Below are 21,038 nucleotides of genomic sequence, written 5' to 3' on the forward strand. Positions count from 1 at the left end.
TAACAACGTTAAAAACATTAAAAATCTTTTTTAAAGGGTAAAATATGAATATTCTTACTGAGGTAGAACTCTGATCTCATTAAAATTAACCTTTGGTCTTCCACAGTATCATACATGGCACCACCATGGTAAAAAGTAACAGTTGCTAAGGTATCTAGAACGGCTTAAGCCTTAAGGCATTTAGTTATTTCCATGTCAGCGTTGTTGAGAATACCAAAGCGGTTTCATCTGGCTTTAAACTAGTTTAACTCACCATGACATTTGTGGTTTGTATCAGAGACCTCTGCGCAAAAATCTAATCCTTCTCACAGCACTGTTTAGTAGTCACGTGATCGAGACCAGTAAGATCGAGACGAGCGGAACACACCAAACTAGCCCGACCGTCGCTCGGCTTGGTGTGTCCCAGCCTTAACGGTTACGGCCATTTTAAATGCTCAACCTCTTTAAAGCAGGATGGATTCTGTTTGGCTGTCAATGTTTTTGTTGTTCATCAGCTGGAAAAAAAGGTCATGATTTCAACAATATCGTTCCTCTGTGCTGTTATCATTATAGTTTAGGTGTGGACTCTCAATTCAGGACTTACTATATCTTAATCGTAGTATCGTCCTTGGTGTGAACTTGCCTTAAATTCCACACCAATTTTTTTTTTTCCGGTGTAATTTATCAGCTGATGCTCACTGGAACCCCAAGTCATATGACTCATGGTTCTTCCATTGAGCTCATACTTGTTGAACGACTCAGCTGACAGCAAACAAAACAATATACAATAAGTGAACTCTGTATCCCAATAATGACAGCAGTCATAATTTCATTCTGAAAACTTACTGTTTCTCTCCCTCTTGGCAGGTCTTCACAGCTGCTTGTTTGGACTGACTGATCAAGCTGTCTATCTTTTTCAGGTATTCCACTGGTGACAGATCAGCATTCGCTTCACATCTAGAGTCTGTTTGGCTTTTGGGGATCTCATTAGAAATCTCTGTGTGTATTTGTGCTGCTGGACTTGCTTCGTCCTCGGTCAATTCCACTCCATTTGTGAAAGACACAGACTCTGTCAGCACGGGGATGAAGAGGGACTCCTTCAGGAACATTGAATAATTTGTGTACAGTCTGTTTGCCCTTTTTATTTCCTCCATCTGTAAAGACAGAAAAAGAAGTTGCAAGTACATTACGCTGATAATTTAGTAATTACATCCAACTAAAGTTTTAAAAGGTCAAATTCCTCAAATACCTGCTTTCTGATTACTTACAGACACGCCATATTTCAGTGATAGTCCTTGCAAAGTCTCACCGGGCTGAACTTTATGTTTAATTCGTCTTTGTCTAACGGGTGATAATGAAGAGGACACGAGGCTGCCGTAGGACCGGGTGCGCTGGCCGCGTAGGAGGCCGTGAGTCCCCGCCAGTGACGCTGAGTGATCGGAAGACATGACCCGAGCTCCAGCGTTTAACCTTTAACTAATAATGACTTAAGATGAACTTCAGCTGACCATCTGCGGCTACTGAACGCATGACGGCAGGACTGAACATGAACAGCTTCTGCTATGAGTCAATTTAAATAAAGAAATAAAGTCTGCAACAATAAACAAACAATCTCTGATTTAATTGTTAGATTAAACTGGTCAGCGATCGACATTGCGAACCGAAAGCTTTTAACGCCACTTAACAGTAAATAAAGCACACTGTCTGTGACAAATAATAACTCGGTCCTACGCAGACCCACAGACGTTTTAACATTTTTTAACTAACTCGCTTAAATAACAGTGCCGCCCCAAAAACGAACAATTCAGACATTAAGTAAATCATCAACCATAAAAATAATAGAGATATATTACCGGTAGCCGTTACATTTTAAGTTCAGACAGTCTTAATTCTTATTTGTCCCAAGCCCTTAACAGATTATTTTAGCCTCTGTTGCCATGGCGTCAGCTAAATATAAGATCCTCCCATGTCCCACTCCAGCGAATCGATTCTTTTTGACAATAAACTGCTTTAAAACGATTCGTCAGTTCTTTTTCGTCATCACCTGTTTCTTGAGGTTTTACATGCCTTGAACACGAATAAACCTTATTTTGAGACGGACAGTCATTCATACAAAGAGAGTGGTTTAGCTTTGAAGGGATCAGTCCGATTTGCGAAGGAATCATTCACGAACTGACTCGATAAATCATGAACCAGACATCACTACCCATAATTCCAGAGACAAACACAGGAAGAAAGGGATGTTATTAGTACGCCGGTGGCAGTGAAATAAGAAATAGTTGCTTTTAATACCTGGATAAACAAGACTGCAGGTCGCCAAACATGTCTTTCAAAAGGGAGGGTGATGATCAAAGTCAGCTAAATGTACTGAAGGTATAACAAAAACAGCAAGCAGCAGACCGATATGTGTTATTTGTACACATGCACCAATCCCTTTTCCCTTTTTCTCACTGTTTTTCTGTCTCTCGTTCTCTTACAAGAAACGACGCGTTGCAGATCTTCTGTCTAACTTCATCCCAGATGATGAAGCTACTCTGATGAAAAATGGAAGGTGATTATTTATTGCAGGCTGTTTGGATTGCAGAAAGAAGTCAGTAACATTCACAGTCACATTCACTAATCAAGTAATATGTGTTATCCCACTGTAGATACAGCTGCCTTGTGTGTTCTCACCGTCCTGTGTTTGACACTGTTGATATGCTCGTGGTGCACAGGAAGGGAAAGCAACACCTTGAAGGTGAGATTCTACCTCTGCATTTACTCAGCTTCTGTATAAACCAGCATTAAGAATTTAATTTTAACTTTGGTCTATTTGTTCATAGGAATGAAATGGTTCTATGGCAAAAAGAATCACCTGCAACGTGAAATTGATAAAAGAAGACATCAAGACTATGTTAAAGCAGAAGATGATCAACAGGTAACTGAATTCATTTTCTTTAACCAGTTTATGAACCAGTAGAATTCAAAAGGCCATCCAAATTTTATCATCATCTCATATTGTAATTTATATAACAATGAACGTCAGAAGTTTACACAAATTTAAAATGGTCTTTAAATTGTCATTTATTTGGCCCAAAAAAGTGCAGTATCTTAAATAGTTCTTCTTCATTTGACATCATAATATATATATATATATTTTTTTTTTTGTTCAAATTTTTTATTACAAGGATTTATTTTTTATTTTAAATCACAGATTTTCAGTGTGGTCTCAGGCTGTAATGCATACACATATAACAAGGTCATATACTCATTACATTATCTCTTGTCCTCAGGAACCCTCCAGTTCAGCTCCTCTACTGAGCCAAACACGTAAAATTACCCATCATGCCCTACTCAGAACTGCTCCATACAGTAGCTGCCACAGAAAGGCCAGGTAATGTCTGTGAGCTGAACCATCTTTGTGTCATATGTCTGAATTTGTTATAGTCCTCTCTAGGCTTTTTGTGTCTTTTTAGTTTCATTGATTATTTAATTTTTTGCACATTTATTTAATCTATTTCTACATTCATGAAGTGAACGATTGGAGTCATCAGGATGTGGTCAAGAAGACAGAAAAGATCAAATCAACAATATCAACTCATCAACTCATTCGTCCATTAGGACAGGAAGTATTGACTCCATAGCAACAACTAGTACAACAGGTACTACAGATATTTATTTAAAGGCTGTAGACATTTTGTGCTTATATTTTTTCATTTTCCATATGCATTATGTTAATTGTCATTTGTAGTGCATCAGGGACAGACTAAAGAAAAAGGAGAGACAAAGAAGAGGAAGAACGGATCCAGCACTGTGTGTGAGCCTCTAACAGATGAGACACGCAAAGAACTGGAACACTACCTCAAATTAAAAAGGTATGACAACACTTGACACAGTGACTCACATTTAACTCACATTCTGACTACAGAACTGATGCTAACATCCAAATAGGTATTAAAGGAATAGTTCACCCAAAAATGAACATTTGCTGAAAATGTACTTGCCCTCTCAGGCCATCCAAGTAGATGAGTTTGTTTCTTCATCGGAACAGATTTTGAGAAATTTAGCATTACATCACTTGCTCACCAATGGATCCTCTGCAGTTAAATTGGTGCCGTCAGAATGAGTCCAAACAGCTGATAAAAACATCACAATAATCCATAAGTAATCCACATGACTCCAGCCCACCAATTAACATATTGTAAAGTGAAAAGCTGCACGTTTGTAAGTAACAAATTCATCAGTTAGACATTTTTAACAAGAGAGAAATATGTACAGATCAAGCACCATTTATAAGCAAAAACAGTTCTAAACATTTCAATTTTCATTTTCAAATTTTGATGTGAGAGGACAACAGTGGATGGACTTTTTCACTGGTGGATGTGTTATGGACTAGTCTTGTGGCCAGAAACAACAGTTTACAGTGATGAATTGGTTTCTTCAAAATCTCTCATTCTGATGGCACCCATTCACTGCAGAGGATCCACTAGTAAGCAAGTGATCTAATGCTAAATTTCTCCAAATCTGTTTTTGATGAACAAACTCCTCTACATCATGGATGACCTGAGGGTGTGTACTATTCATTTAAAACTAAATGATCTCATCTGTAGTACCCACATAGAATTCATTAAATAACTGTATACTTCTCATAGATTATCTCTCATTCTCTTTTCTCCTTTTTTCTCACTTGTCTGTTCCAGTTCAGGATGGCTGCAGGACAGAAGTGGTAAATGGGTTAAAGATGAGAATGCTGAGTTTGACTCAGATGAAGAAGAACCGGCTCTGTTACCTCCTTGCAGTGAATCTTCATAGCAGACTCAATGCTGTTCAGTAACTGCCAAAAATGCTTCAGAATACATTTAAACTGAACTGCGTGCAAGATGACGATATTGTCTCTAGTCACAGCTCTCATATGACATTTCTGTGACCTACTTTATATACAATAAGGTCGAAAATATAAGACATTCTTTCTGGAAAAGAGTTTGTGCTGTTGCATTTTGCAAATTGTATTAGTACTATGTACTTGCCATCGTGTTTAAACAATATCTGAACCAACAGAGGTTGTTTTAATATAGAACATGCACAAAGAATTGTAATATTTCTATGTGAATAAAGTGAGGAGGTTGTGACCTCATTGTGTTGAATCTCATCTGGTGTATTTTCACAAATATTTTCATATTTAAATATTTACATTATCCTTTTACTTTCAATGTCAGAATGTTGGTTGTATGATGAAAGAGGTCCAAATCTATTCCAAAACGAGAACAGAATGTGGAATGGCAGCTTCGTTCTGATCCTTTGCTAGGTGCCATCAGATTTTGGCATAGTGGGACTTCACATTCTGATGTAGGCCTGTAAAGTTTAGACAGCCACCAAAATCAAAACCCCATATTAACCTACATGCTTGTAGTCACAAATTAAAAAAAATACTCCATGTATATATTAGCCTTTAAAAATGGCAATAATGGTAGTTAAGAGGTGACTCTTGAGAATCTTCAAAAGTTAGCATCTGTTCCAAATGGGAAGCATAAATCGCCTCGAGGAAGGTACAGTAGTATATTTGGAGCGTTGTAACTCAAACCCATGAGACTGGGTTTCATGACTGGGTGGTTCGTGTGTAAAAATAGGTTAGTAGAGGGGGAGCAGGAAGCCCTGCCATGGGATATTGAATAGTTCCATTTGTTTTGTGCCTCTGGGTTTGGGTCATCATATAATTAAAGTTATGACATGAGTCATGCATTATTTTATCTCAATCCTCCATTAATTCAATAATGCATCATCTAAATCTAATCTAAATTGTTACAGTCCAGATCTATAAATGATAATGAAGCTGTTTTGTACAGTGAGTGTGCTGAGAGCATCTGCTCTGAGAATGCATTAGAGTATTTACACTACCGTTCAAAAATATGGGGTTGGTAAGACTTTTTAAATGTTTTTGAAAGAAATGCTCAGCAAAGCTGCATCTGATCAAAAATACAGTAAAATGGTAATATTGTGAAATATTGCAACTTAATTTTTTTTTTGTATTTTAAAATAATTTATTCCTGTGATGGCAGAGCTGAATTTTCAGCAACCATTCAGTGTCACATGATCCTTCAGTAAACCTTTTAATATGCAGATTTGGTTTTTAAGAAATCATTTCCTAGTATCAATGTTGAACAGTTGTGCTGCTTACTATTTTGTGGAAACTGTGATACTGTGAAACTGTACTGTGAATAAAAAGTTCAAAAGAACAGAATGTATTTGCAATAGAAGTTTTCTGTAACAATGTAAATAAAATGTATTTGCTGTTGTTTTTTTATCAGTTTAATGCATCCTTGCTAAATAAAAATATTAATTTCTTTAAAAAAAAAAATGAAATAGCCTATTGACTCCAAACCTTTGCACATAAGTGTATGTCAGTGTTTTCACAGAACAAACCTGGATTAAATGATGGTTTTGTAATTTAATGAAACTTTGAAATCTGATTAGACAATATAGAATGTAATATTTTATTTCAAATATTTACAAAAAACCTTTCCGGGAGCACCATATTACCAAAAAAAAGAACTGAGCAACTGGTGTCTTTTTCAAGTTTGCAAACTGAGGTATTAAGGAGCAGGTCAATTTTATTAGATCAGAACTTTTGATTTGATGAAATCCACAAAAAGCAATGAAGTCTTATCAAGTTGGCGATAATAATATCCACAATGGCTGATGGCGAATGGTAAAAGCATATCGGGGTCATCTGTAGGGGTTGTCCTGGCTGTTACTGGAGTGCCTGTAGGACTCCAAGAGTGCACATGAGAACTTTGATATCTCCTAAATGAACTAAACTCCATCCTCTTTTCATCTTACTCTCTGTTGACGAACTGGAGATGGGATAAACACAAAATATCAAGTTCAGTGTAGGAACAAACATCAAAATGAATGAAAAAAATGTTCCTGTTTCAGCTAAAGACAAGTACAAGCTGCAATGTTTGGGAAAATAATATGAGAATACACTCACGGATATCATTGTTTCTGGTGATGGCCAACGCGGCTCTTGCACGCGGGCCCTGCTGAGTGAAGTGATAACCAATCTTTATGATGCTGGGGTTGTTCTCCAACATGGATGCAATCTCCATCTCAACTGAGTCGCCTAGTATCTGTCTCTGTGAGAATGTACATGAATGATTTCGTTTTCAGATTTGAAACTCATGCCATCAGATGTTTTTGGAAGGAGAGTTTTAGGCTCTTACTTGGTTGTCGATCTTGATCTCAGTCAGGGTAGAGTTTTCCTTCAGTGCCTTGATGATGGCCATCATGCCTTGGGCAGTAATGAAGTTGGACTCAATGTTGAGGCTCTGCAGGGTAGTGTTGGACTGTAACATCTCAGCTATAGCCTGACTCACAGGAACAGAGCAGGAGAAACAACTGACATAATCACAATACATACAGAGGAAAACAGTTGAAAATTGATTTTATGAAGAATATTATAAATAACTATTGATTAAAATGTGGGGTCAGTAAGATTTTTTAAATGTTTTTGTCTCTTATGCTAACCAAGACTACATTCAAAAATACAGTGTGTGTATATATATATATATATATATATATATATATATACAGTATATATATTATACTTTAAAAACAAATGTTTTCTATTTTCATTTATTTTAAAATGTAATTTATTCATGTGATGGCAGAGCTGAATTTTTAGCAGCCATTACTGCAGTTTCCAGTGTCACATGATCCTTCTAATATGCTGATTTGCTGCTCAAGAAACATTTATTATTATTATTATCATCAATGCTGAAAACAGTTGTGCGGATTAATATTTGTGTGGAAACAAATGTAAAAAATCAACATTTATTTGAAATAGAAATCTTTTCTTACAGTATAAATGTCTTGTCACTTTTGATCAATTTAAAGCATCCTTGCTGAAAAACTTATTAATTTATTTTTAAAAAAATCTTACTGACTCAAAACTTTTGAACTTTAGTATACATAACTAAACTGAATAGTTTTGATAAAATCTAACAAAAAACAAGCTCCACAGTTTGAGTCTATAAAAAACGAAAATTCACATAGGCTACGATTTTAGATTTTATTTGATCAAGACACACTTTTACACATTTAGCGATATGTCTTCAGATTTGTATGAGGAAGAAATATATGAGATTGAAGCAAATGAATGAATGAATGAAATAACATCAAAAACACAGGCTTCAGGACTTACATGGGCCACGGGGTCATTACTGCGTGTCCCAGCGATGCTGAGGCTTAGCACATGTGTGTTACGCTCCATAGCCTCAAAAATCGCTTTCAGGGTTGGGATGGGAATGTCCTACAGCAACACAAACAGTCGTCACTATTTCTTTCTGCTCATGCAGAGAAATGCATCAATTCTTATGATTAATAATGGTAATTGATCAGAAGTGAAAGTGTAACTGAAAGTGTAATTAGACAGTCTGTTTATAATATTAGTATTATGTCCAGTCTGTAATGTGATCATAATTATGCTTATTGAGGTGAGAGTACAGTTAGCATGTTTACCTGGATGTTGTTGAGGTTGACCTCCATCAGCCTGCTGTCGTTTTTCTGGATGAGGTGTAGAGTGTCCTCTACATCTGTGTCATTAGGAGGCTCTTCGGGATAGACCTTATACACATCTGGTTTCACCACACCTAAAAGAGTATTGACCAGCTTATATAGAACTATTGTATATAATGAAGTTAAAAAACACATATAAAACTTTTGTTTGACATTAAGTGGTTCAGTGTTAAATGTGCTGTATGTATACATACTGTTGATGCCTTCTGTGTTGGCAATCTTGCCAGTGGTGTTCAGGGCATCATAATATTGCTTGTTGCTCATGAGTGTGTACATTCCCAGGATAGCTGTGAGGATACAAGAATCTCATTAGTTAATGACATAAACATTCAATACTTCTGGACTACTCTTATGGGATACCAGTATATTAATAAAAACATATTAATAACTATACAAATAGAAATAACAATAATAATAATAATAATAATAAATATCAAATTGATAATAAAATTATCAATACGAATTCATTTTAAAGAATAAAATTAATAATTATCAGTGTAATTAAATATTTTAGATAATATATAAAATATAATTTAATAATTTATATTTTAATAGTTTAATATAAAAATATCACAATAATGATTATTATAATAATATGTTGATAAATGTATAATTATACATTTTTATAATGATACATTTATATTTATACATTTATATTGTAATAATAATTAATTAATAATTTAAAATTATATAATAATTAATACATTTTAATTACTCATTTAAGATAATTATTTTAATTAATATTATTACAATTGATAAAATAATAAACAAATAATGTTATATATAAATATAACTTTTTTTATTAGTTAATCTTTTATAGAATACATTTTGAGCAATGCTGGCACAAATCATTTAAGCTGCACTGCAGAGAACTGACTAGATATGTGTCAGTTAAACTGTAAAATTGCATATGAACACCAGGTGGCGCTGACTAACCAGTAAATCCACTATAAACTCCCACTCCAGGTTTCAATTAGCGGTACCTGGACTGGTGAAAAAATATTGTAGTAGTAGGGCAACAGCAGATAAAATTGGGATTGAGATAGACCAGACCTTCCCTTTGTACTACAGCTTGAATTCCATATTCAGATATAATAAGCACATTAAAACCACCAGTACTATTTAGAAATCCAGTTAGCTACCCTACATCTCAGCAAAAGCTGACTCATCCATTAAATCACCCTATTGACAGCTAAATCCTACACTGGACTGTTCCAGAGTTAAAACTGTATTCTGAATGAGGGGCTCTGCTGGGAAATCTGCAGCCAGTGACACACTCCGAAACTCCACAGCTTTAAATGTCCTTAAGGGCAAAGGCTTGTTATTAAGTGCTCACAACAGAAGCTCAGTGACAATTAGACTATTGACCGGTTTCCATCACTTTAGTATGTTAAATTAAGAATAATGTGAATTCTTTGTGTCTCATGTTGCATTTTTAATAGAAGCAGTAAGCTAAGTGATATTTATGTTAGGCTAAATGCTGCCTACACACAATCATAGAGTGTTTCTACCCTACAGATGACTTGCAGCCAACCCAAGACAGAAGTGCAAACATTTTCACTCCATCTCTGCTCATGTTGACTAGTTGGCTGTTGCTCATTTTATTTTGGTGAGCTGCTGAGCTTGGGGAAATAGATACTGTGTGGTATAATTCTGTGCATGACCTACACCATTCATAGTTCCACTTATAAGTCAGCTAGGCTGCTTCTTTTATATATATATATATATATTTTTTTTAAAGTTATCATATGAAACTCATCCGTCTGTAACTACATATTGGAACATGTTACAAAATATGGTCTTGTGTGATTATTACAGTAAAAATTATTTTTCTTTATGAGAGTTATTATTTTATTTTCCAATTAAATACCTAAACATTCCTCATATAACCCTTGGTGTATTCTTTTTTATTTTATTTTATATTAAGCATAACCTCATTTGTTAGATTTATACATAAGAAAGAAAACTTACATAAGGATATTTTCTCTGAAAACAGGTCTTAATATATCATGTGATTCTGCTTTTCAAGTAAACTGATCTAAGGATTTTTTTTTAAGAATTCTTAGATATTTTTACACAGAAAAATGTCTGCTGATACTGAAAGATTTTTGCATGTTTGCACATATAACTTTAAAGATGCTTTTGATGTGTAAATATTTCTAAGCAAATTACTTTTAAACTGTTAGTCAAACTGTAAGTCTGTAAGTTGGGCGATCAATGTTTACAATCATGTGGTAAAACCATTTGGAGACCAGTGAGGTAATGGGCTATAAATATATGCTAATGAACATTACTGCTAAATATCATACAATGAATCACAAGGATCTGTTATGTTCTGCACTCTTCATACACTCCTAATTCTTGATCAAATTAAATTAAATTAAATTAGCAGATTATTAGCGTTAGTGATGGCTGATTTTACATTATGGAAAAAATCAAAAAGACAAATGTGTGTTTGTGTTAGTTTTGGGTGTGTATTTGTGATTGTCTGTCTGTCATAGGTGTTAGACCGGAGTAGTGTGGCACTAATTTGTAAAGCCAGTGACACAAACACAGGATCAGAGAGCTAAGAACAGAAAATGAAAACTAAAGATTGTAGACATCAATCAACCCACCACAAGTTTACTGACCCCGGAAACAGCATTACCATCACCCAACTCAGCCCTCAACTCATTTCAAGAATAATTATGAATCGTTTGCAGAAAATTATGTTGTTTATTCAGATTTAGTTGCTTCAGATGTCTTTAGCTGGACTAACAGTAAAGCTAGAAATGCGAAATAGAGAACTGAATGAACTGAGTGGAGGATGGCTAAACTGCTTTGAATGAAAAATATTTGCTTGACATGGCTAAAATTAGAACTATTGTTATATATCTAACTAATCTTAATCTCTGTTCTGAACAAATTCAAATTACACTATCTTTTGTGAACGTCTAAATGACCTTGCCGTCAGAAATGGATAATGCATCTGACACCATTCTTTCAGGAACCTGTCAGTCTAGACTGATGGCTCAAGGATTATAAATAGCCAATAACTACTTTGTCTCTTCAGTCTTACAATAAACATACAGGCCAAAAGCAGGCCTTCTGCCGACCAGGTGTCATCTTTTTGTGTTGTGCACATATCCCAGGAAAGAGCGGCTGTCTGCCTGTTCCTAACACCTGTTCTCACAGCTCCTATATGACACCAACTCAAGCCTTAAAAGTATTAGTTGAGTTTCACCTGTTCAGGCTCACTAGTTGTGAAAAGGGTTTTTTAAATTAGTCCTTCAACGTGGAATCCTTCTTATTTCACTGTCGCAAGGCAGTGGCCAACATTTGACATTTCCAAATTGAGAAAATATTTCTTTAACTCAATTTATTTTTAGTTAGTAAAGTATTTTCAAAAAAAAAATATTAAGGCACAACATGCAAATTATAATTAGATCTTTTGAATAAAAATGTAATGTCCTGTGCTCGGAGTTCAATTGAATTGATTTATGTTGAACAGATATCATTTTAAAAATGTCATAATATGGCATTCTAATTTTAATTATTGTAATGATTAAACTGCAAATCAAAACAAACTAAATCTAAAATGGCATGCGTATTAAATTGTTTAAGTGATAAAAGTTGTGGGGAAAAAAATAAAAACAATAGACAAAACTAGGCAGAAATTCCACACTCTTAAAAGGTTCCGAAGAAGAATCCTTTTGGGTTCCACAAAAAACCTTTAAGTAAACAGTTATAAAAAGACCAATTTTTTCTGAGTGTGAAGAACATCTAAAGAACCTTACTCCAATATAAAGAAATTTTTGTCAAATGGAAAAGTTCCATGGATGTTCTTCATGGAACCAAAGATAGCAATAAAGAACCTTCATGTTTAAGAGTGTAATGGCATCTATGGGACCATGAAGAACCTTTAACATGCATGGAAACTTTCCATTGCACAAGGTTCTTTATAGTGGAAAAAAGTTCTTCAGATTATTAAAACCTTCTTCACAGTAAGCAAAAGAATTGTTCAGTAAAAGGTGAACCCAACATGGTTCTTCTATCTATGGCATGGCTGCAAAAAAAAACAAAAAAACATCTTGGAACTTTTATTTTTAGTCCTTCCTTGTTTCTGCTTTTTTTCTTGAAAAACATGGCAATTTCAAACTGCAAACTGACTAAACACCTCCAAATGCAATCTGACTTTGCTGACTGCTTTCCTTCTAGAGGCCATAAAGTTATTATCGTCCATATGACAAAAACTTTGGTTGGGTCTCAGAAACCCAATTCCCCCTCTGGTACTTCAGAAGGACACAGAACAAATTTCGGGCACTGACACATCAGATACCCTATCATCCACCAGAAACACTAAAAGTGATTTTGCAAGTGTCCAGAGCTCTCCTGATGTGCAGCATGAGCCTAAAAAGAACCTTCTTATTCAGATCCATAGTTCAGTTATGGAGTTTGATCATTCAGCATTTTCCAGCTGACACACAGCTCATAAGACCTCACACTATTTGTAGGTTGACTTCACCAAGTCGAACCACCCAAGTGTAAAATTCCAAATCAACCCTCAGATTAATTTTAGCTTCACAAGTCAGCTACTTCCAGCTGCATAAATCCTCTCCGCTTGCAAAGCTGCAGTGTGCAGCAGTACTGCAAAGCAAGGCTGGTTGGGAAAATAAGGGCTGTTTTGAAAAAAAAAAATTTATGTCTAAGAACATTATACCACCAAAGAAAGGATGACAATCAGCTGGTATTAAAAACTTAATTTTAAATAAAAGAAAGATTGTTTAAAGATTGTTAAGGATTGTTGTTTTGACATGCACTCACAGCAACAGGTGCATCTGCAGGAAGACTCTGCAAAACACTGTTCTCCATAAAGCCTTAACTAAAAAATTATCCAACTAATCCAACAAGATCTAGAGTCTCTAACTATCTACTAACTGGACCTTTAACTTTTACTATACACTTTACACTACAAACCACCCACTGGGGCGTCTATCTATGAACTACACTAAAATGATTGCTTCAACAAAATCACCAAAACAATAATTCACGAAATTAGCAGCTGACTGCAACAATAAGTGCATTTTAAATTTGAAATAAATAAAATAAGTCAGTAAAAAAAGCAAATCCTGCTTACTATACATAACTATATGCAGTGTCCAAAAAACTTATAATAATGTGGTCCTGGTGCTAAAAGAGACACACAGACACAGATTATAGAAAGACAGTTAGTGTGTTACCTACCCTCACTAGGACTCAGAGCTGCTGGGATCTGCTGTACAGCAACTCTATGTTTGAAATCAGAGAATAGCCCTCGGTCGCCCCCCTCCCCGGTAGCCGTTCCCCCCTTAAGCCCTTCCTTCTTCGCTCGCCTGCTATCTGGGTTGAGCTGAGACAGGGATACGAGCTACTCTTCATGAGGTCAGCATTTCATTATTTGGGCTTTGAGAGATTAGTGACTATGAAACAGAGGGACAGAGAGAGGCTCCATGTAGTCATCTGTTTGATTAATTCAGGTTTACTCGTTAAACGCGTAACATTTTAGTAGAGAGGAGTGACCTCTAGGGTATAGAGGCGGTATTGCAAGTCAGAGAGACCCCAGTTTGAAGATCTGCTATCTCTGTTTCGAATTTAATGTTGAAGTTTTTACATTGGCTGCATTTAGTAGTAAGTGGGATCTTTCCAACATGAGCTCATTTTATAGGTGACCCACATTTTTCTTAATTATTATAAAAAAATAATGATATCTAAAAGGCTACATGACAGCAATCTTTAATGCTGTTTTTAATAATATGAACACATCATAAATACATATTACTACATAATCAAGTACATTAAACAGTGCATTAAATAAATAAATCATAAAACAAAAATTTAAAGAAATTATGAAATTAAGCACAAAAAAAAATTTCAACAATGCAGCTTATTGCACTTACAAATACACTGGACAGAGATTTGACAGCAAACAGTTCTATCTATGCAGTTGTATGTCACCAAAGAAAATGTTTTGGACGGACGGACAGATAGATAGATAGCTAGATAGAAATATTTTTTTAATTTTCATAATTCACAATTTATGTATACAGTGCAACAGCAAAAATTGTGAGGAAAAAAATGTCACATTTGTGTAGAGCATTTTCTATAACTACAAGTCAAGCTGCAATACCAAATGGAGATGCCAACAGACCACTATACCAGTCGCCTTAACCGGACTGTATATAAATATGTATGGATCCATTCAGAATTATTAAACTGAGCAAAACACAAGTTTCAAGAATTTCAAATGTGGCGATCTGAAGGCAGCTCAACATGACCAGTGATCAGTTCCAATGTCAGAGTGAGTGTTGATGCCCATATGTATAAACACTGACCATTGCAAACTCCTATAAAAACACACTTCATCAGCGAGTGTCCATTATAAAACACCTGCCAGACATGCAATCATACTGAAATATGCTTGTGCAAAAAGCTATCAGAGAGCGCACACACGGTCTGTTTATTTGCACACTAATAATAACGGACTCGCGTGTCTAATAATGTATGACTCCCGTATGTCACTGTAATCTTCTTTACCTCCATAACAATCGTCATCCATCAAAACTTTACTGGTAAGTTGGTTTGCTTTCAGGCCATATAGACTAGTCCTGACTTCAGCTTAAAGATAATTAAGAGAGGGATGTCCAAAGGCAGAACAAACATTCTAGAACAGTGACAGCTATAACACTGTGGTTGAATTTGATAGAAGAAAATCCCTCCTTCACACTTTGGTGGTGCATCACCCTATCGCCCTAATGAAGAAACCGCCCCTGATTGACTGACTGATTGATTTCCTCTGTTCTCTTTCACTACCTACTTGTCCATCTTACTTGTGTATTGTTCTACATGCCTTGTTATACTCTGACCTTCTGGCGCAGATTCTTTGCAGTGGAGTCAGCTGGAGTCGCTGTGCCAGTGCAGGGCAGGCCATGGGCAGCCACATACTTTTTATAGGCTTCCCGGATGCTCCTAAAGGCTTGTATATTAGCGTAGGGAATGTCTGTGATGGGGTCTCGGTAGAGCGCAGGCTTATGTGTAACAGGGCCAGATCTCCTGGACAGGAATTCGAGGAGTTAGGGACTGGGGAAAGAAATGGAAGGATTCATCTTCACTGAATGTGATGTAGGTGCAGGAGCATTTGGCAGGCCCTGATGACAGGGAAGGGTTTACAGCAGCTGCATTAGTGGAGAGGACACTAGGCGGCGCAGTAAGAGTTGATTCTGACTGGGAAAAAGCTTGTGGAGGATGAGGGCCTGGATTCTGCTGGGCGTCTTGGTCCAAACTGTTAATGAGACGTAATGTTAAAAAATATCAATATAAGAGCTATAAAGACAAAAATAGAGGTACGCTCATTTTTTTCTCATTAAAATTTTAAACAAATTTTTAAATTATTTGTGTGTGTGTGTGTGTGTGTGTGTGTGTGTATATATATATATATACTTATAGTTTAAAGTTAGCAGTACTCATATGTATTGGTTTCAAAACTTGAATGGTTTAAGGCAATCGGTTTCCTCAAACGGTTTGAGTTAACCTAACTTGTCGGGGTTTACAGTGTATATATATACTGTATATGTATGCTTTTTTCCACAACCATAACCAAGATAAAAATCAACCTTCAATCTTTAAGTTTTTAGTTATTATAAATTAATCTTAATTAATACATTTTCAATAATAAAGTTAAAATTTTTGGCACAACTGCATCTGTACCCTAAGATGACAAAGTTAAACAGTGAAGCCAACAGCATGATTACAATTTTGAATTTGTATAAAATGATAGTTTTGAAATAAAAAATTTTTTTGTCTTTTAAAAATTCATGTGATTTTTAAATTGTTTATTCTATTTATATTATACTTAAAAAAGCATGTTTAACATGTTTGTTTAAATTAAAAATATATATATTTTACACATGTAAAATTAAATAGTTGTTATGAAAAATGTTTAAAATGATGCATGCACACATAAGAAGCAAAACAAACCTCTAAACAGAAAAAAAAAATCACATACTTTTGATTCTGTCTTTTTAGGTCAAATCAATGAATGGAGGAGTATTTGTAAACATGAGAACACTTATTTACATATTTTTAAGCGCCAGGCAATATAAAGGTTATTATAGATACATAGTGTACACACCCACTGAAAGACAATAAAAGTCTTAAGTCTAAAATGCAAGAGAAGTAAAAATTAAACATTCAGGAAGAGATGAGGAACTAGGTGAAGTACCCCTCTACATCCACGTTTTCCTCTTTAAGAGTGACATCAGACACCAGGGGCATGAGCACAGAGTGAAAGCGGATAACAGAACCCACACACTGACGCTTCATATGAACCTGTCGTTTCTTATCTGCCTCCAAACGCTCATAGTTTTCTGCCAAAAAAATTCATTAACAGCTATGAGCATTCAGGTTTTATAGACAGAACAATTTGCAGTTATCAGTTATCAATTCCTTACCCAGTGATCGAAGATTAATCTGTGCTGTGATCTTGGCCTCTGCCAAAAGTTCCGCCTGGGTCAAAGGTCGCTCATGTCTAGTACCCTTTCTTCGACGTGGAGCAACCTGCCTCTCTTGCAGCCTTAGGTACGTCAGCCGTGTGTATTCTGTTGTTGACTGACGTACCGACTTCCTGTCTAAGACCAAAACAATTTCAAAGTTTACTAAAATGTACTACACATTCTCCGCAGTTTATGATGTGGTTGCCACGTGCTTAAGTTGTTGGTGTTTAAGGAAGGGATGTAAACCTGACTCACTGACAGCTAGCCAACAAACACGTTTTATTGCACTGGAATCTAATTCACATGAAGAAGAAACAGTTCTGTTGTTGACTGACGTACCGACTTCCTGTCTAAGACCAAAACAATTTCAAAGTTTACTAAAATGTACTATGACACATTCTCCGCAGTTTATGATGTGGTTGCCACGTGCTTAAGTTGTTGGTGTTTAAGGAAGGGATGTAAACCTGACTCACTGACAGCTAGCCAACAAACACGTTTTATTGCACTGGAATCTAATTCACATGAAGAAGAAACAATGACTTCAGAACCTGATGTTATTTTGTTTGTGCTTTATGAGTATAATGTAAATGTCCAATCAGAGGTTCATCGAAATGTTTTATTATTTTTGGAAACCTCTGTTATCATTACCATCCATTCACTTCCTGTTGGATAATGTTGTTGATATATACGGTTTGCTTTCTTCATAAAAAAACAATTTTTATGGCAGTCATATCTAGGAAAAAGGAAGGGTAAATATGTAAAAAAATGTATAAGAATAAAATAAAATAAGAATAATAAAATAATACATTTGTGAATCATTGCATAAAAATAATAAAGAAAATAGATTTTAAGCAACTAATCACATAAAACAGAATGCAACAAAATTGATAAATCAGAATAACTGATATATTTTCACACATACATAAAATTATTTGAAAATATGAAAATATACAGAATAATATATTGTTAACATATTACAACATATTGAATTATCACTTGTCTTTTCTTATAATGAATATATAAATCACTCAATCCATCAAGTTAAACATGTCGTGTCATCTCATTTTCCACCAACCACCATGTTGCCATGATTTTAACAAGACATCCAACTGTCCAAAAATCTCAAATAAACTGTAACATTTCTTTTCAGTAAAAACTTTATTTCTGATATACCATTACATATATTTTATATATGAAATGTGTAACTATGCAAACAATAAATTGAGACAAAAGTGTATGAATATGTTCAGCTTTATGTACACCTATGCATTAACTCATGAAAAAGAAATTAATGAACTATTAATGTTTTAATAAAGATATACATGTAAAAAATATAATAGTATTATTTCATATATTGCATTATATTTTCCAGTATATTCCCATACTTTTGCATCTAATGACATATACTTTTACCATATACATACAGTACATACCATATACTTGTTACACTAATGACAAAACTTCTGTTATGTATGTCTGGTTATGTCACATGTGCATGTGTAAATAAAGTGCAAAACTCTCACTTTTGCTGATGTCCTCCTGTAGTTCAGGGGGGTTGTATTTGTTGATCTTTGTCTTGTCTGTCCTCCTGGGCAGTTCAGCCAGTTTCCGTTGTTTTGGATTACAAGTGGCGTAAAAATATGAAAATTATCTGCCATTATTTACTTTATGTACAGAACGTACTGGTCACTCTTTTATACACAATTACAAAGAATAAGGACTGAAACATCAAAAGGATGCAAAAGAATGAATAAATGAATCATAAAACTAGTCCATATGACTCACGCACTATATTTCCAGTCATCTGAAGCTATTAATGGTAGTTTTTATGATGGTTTTATGGTTCTTTCTCTTAGTAACCCTCCTATACCTTGTAGGCTTTGGTCACCACTCTGCTCTTCCGACGTGGCCCATCCTCCTCCTGCTCGCTGTCAGGTTCATCCCTTTCATCAATGTCAAAGTCACTGTCCACTTCATCTTCCGTTTCAGACAAGTCGCCCTTGTATTCTTCATCACCTGATTCCTGCAGAAATCAAGTTTTCAGGACTCAAAGTCACAGAGGAGACACTAGACAGGTGCATATTATTTGCATAGCGCATGGATTACATTCAATTAAAATATATAACGTATACAATATATACAGTATCTAATTTATTAGAATAATACTTTGTATAAATTTGTTGAAATACATGTCTGCCCTATTATTGTGTTCTTTATATACATACTGTAAAAAGCTATGCATATATTTATATATATAGTAATGTACATTCAGTTAGAATATATAAATTATACAATATATACTATATCTAATTTATTAGAATAATATTTTTAAAGCTGCTTTGCAAAATAAACAGTAAAAATCTCTATACAATACATTGAGTTGAGCTGAATTCAAATAAATTTAAAGCGTAGCAAATAACCAAACAGAATAACTTAATGTGAAATAATCAAAATGTAAAATTATATACAAAATACATATAAATATCATTTACTGTATATCATTTTTTAAAAATCATTTTTATTTTTGTGATTTTTTTAGCATTGGTGGACTAAATAAATGCACAATGACTCTATAGAGTCATGTGATAGTGATCTCCTGACAGTCTCAAAACAATAATAATCCGGGTGACGGGGCATATTCTTACAGGTACGAGTCCAAACGTCCATGCTGAAGTATAAATGTATTACAGCTGCGGAAATGTGTCAACACAAGCCCGTGATGACAAGCCGCACAGGTGATATTTCATCACTCACGTCGGGAAATCCTCCATAGGTGGTCTTGTAGAACTCGTCCTCATCCTCTGCATCCATCCATCAGACTGGACATGCGGTTACCCGCAGTCTTTCGAGGAGCCCTGCTGAAAGCTAAACTCATCCTGACACCTAAATCTATTTCACAGATACGTAAAGATGAAAATATATGTATTTATAATTAAAATGAATGGCATGATAAGTTAAAATAGAGCAGGGGACCAGATTTCAGGATATATAGGACTCAAATCTGTTGCATAAAGCAAAATATTACTGTATCATCAGGAGCGCATTTGTAGGTTTTGAAAATATTATCAGATATACAAGCTTGACAGCTGAATAAATGTCAGACTCACTAGTCTAATGTGGCATTAAAGCAGCACTGTGTAACTTTTGGCGCTCTAGCGGTTAATAAACAGAACTGCACACATCCCGCGGAAGAACATCCCAACCGGAGCTACTTCTCTAAGTTTACGTCTATGGCGATTCACGCAGGTATGTGGTACTCCGCAGCGGTGACGACCCGACCAGGCTACAATAGTCCAAATATAAGTACTTATTATAAGTGTACCGTAGTGATTCGGAATAAGACAAAAACGCGGTTTGGAAGATGAATTCATGATGCACTCGCTCATTATATACATTTTGCAAATTTTGAACACAGAAAAAGTTACATAGTGCTGCTTTAAGAGAGTAATCGATGTAGAGATCTTGTTCCAGACCAAACTAATAGAACGAGGAGATTCATCACACAGCCGCCAGGGGGAGACAGAGGTGCAGTGAGGACTAAAGTACCCTCGTGTTGGGACAAGATTATTCAAGTTTATTTTATGAAATCTCGTTTAACACCAGCTGTAACATAGCCAATTAAAATGACATCAGGAAATCATATGAGTCATTCTATGAAGCAGGTTTTCTCATTTTCACCCAATGATTTGCTATGATAAATCTCCCATGACTTTTCCAGTCTTTTGGACTACTGGATAAAGTTTAAAACTAATTTTATAAAAAAGAAAGAACCCCATTATTAAAAATAATTTAATGGTGGACATAAACTGAAACATATTTGCACTAAAACTGATTTAAAAATAATCTTTTGGTTTATACTTAAGTAACTTGTGACAGAATGATGTGGCTGCTGTTCTCCTTGTTATTAAAGTAGTGGTCATGGATCATTAGCATCCAAATGTCATCAATATGATGTTTCTATAAATATTAGAAACATAAATAAACACTATTTTATCTGTT

At 35.1% G+C, this 21,038-nt stretch overlaps 3 protein-coding genes and 1 pseudogene across 3 annotated transcripts; 1 reads left to right on the forward strand and 3 right to left on the reverse strand.

Annotated features, from left to right (window-relative positions):
- Window positions 1-516: 516 nt before the first annotated feature.
- On the reverse strand, window positions 517-1,957 carry LOC107732481 (lysM and putative peptidoglycan-binding domain-containing protein 1-like). Its single transcript, XM_016543826.1, has 4 exons — window positions 1,833-1,957; window positions 1,248-1,455; window positions 826-1,133; window positions 517-741 (listed from the first exon to the last, which is right to left on the reverse strand). The coding sequence occupies exons 2-4, from the start codon at window positions 1,425-1,427 to the stop codon at window positions 738-740; spliced, it is 492 nt and encodes a 163-aa protein (XP_016399312.1). The 5' UTR covers window positions 1,428-1,455; window positions 1,833-1,957; the 3' UTR covers window positions 517-737.
- Window positions 1,958-2,198: 241 nt separating this feature from the next.
- On the forward strand, window positions 2,199-5,097 carry LOC107732480 (sodium channel modifier 1-like). Its single transcript, XM_016543825.1, has 8 exons — window positions 2,199-2,352; window positions 2,460-2,530; window positions 2,628-2,716; window positions 2,802-2,896; window positions 3,252-3,352; window positions 3,493-3,620; window positions 3,710-3,833; window positions 4,659-5,097. The coding sequence occupies exons 1-8, from the start codon at window positions 2,302-2,304 to the stop codon at window positions 4,768-4,770; spliced, it is 771 nt and encodes a 256-aa protein (XP_016399311.1). The 5' UTR covers window positions 2,199-2,301; the 3' UTR covers window positions 4,771-5,097.
- Window positions 5,098-6,544: 1,447 nt separating this feature from the next.
- Window positions 6,545-15,106, reverse strand: LOC107732465 (tropomodulin-4-like). The gene is made up of 7 exons (XM_016543803.1): window positions 15,085-15,106; window positions 8,727-8,819; window positions 8,476-8,606; window positions 8,159-8,266; window positions 7,179-7,322; window positions 6,947-7,091; window positions 6,545-6,809 (listed from the first exon to the last, which is right to left on the reverse strand). Exons 1-7 carry the CDS (start codon window positions 15,104-15,106, stop codon window positions 6,787-6,789), a joined length of 666 nt encoding a protein of 221 aa, XP_016399289.1. The 3' UTR covers window positions 6,545-6,786.
- Window positions 15,107-15,401: 295 nt separating this feature from the next.
- Window positions 15,402-19,914, reverse strand: LOC107732466 (vacuolar protein sorting-associated protein 72 homolog; annotated as a pseudogene).
- Between the last annotated feature and the right edge of the window lie 1,124 nt (window positions 19,915-21,038).

This window comes from Sinocyclocheilus rhinocerous, unplaced genomic scaffold (genome assembly GCF_001515625.1).
Source record: "Sinocyclocheilus rhinocerous isolate Xijiao unplaced genomic scaffold, SAMN03320098_v1.1 scaffold3081, whole genome shotgun sequence".
Taxonomy (NCBI): domain Eukaryota; kingdom Metazoa; phylum Chordata; class Actinopteri; order Cypriniformes; family Cyprinidae; genus Sinocyclocheilus; species Sinocyclocheilus rhinocerous.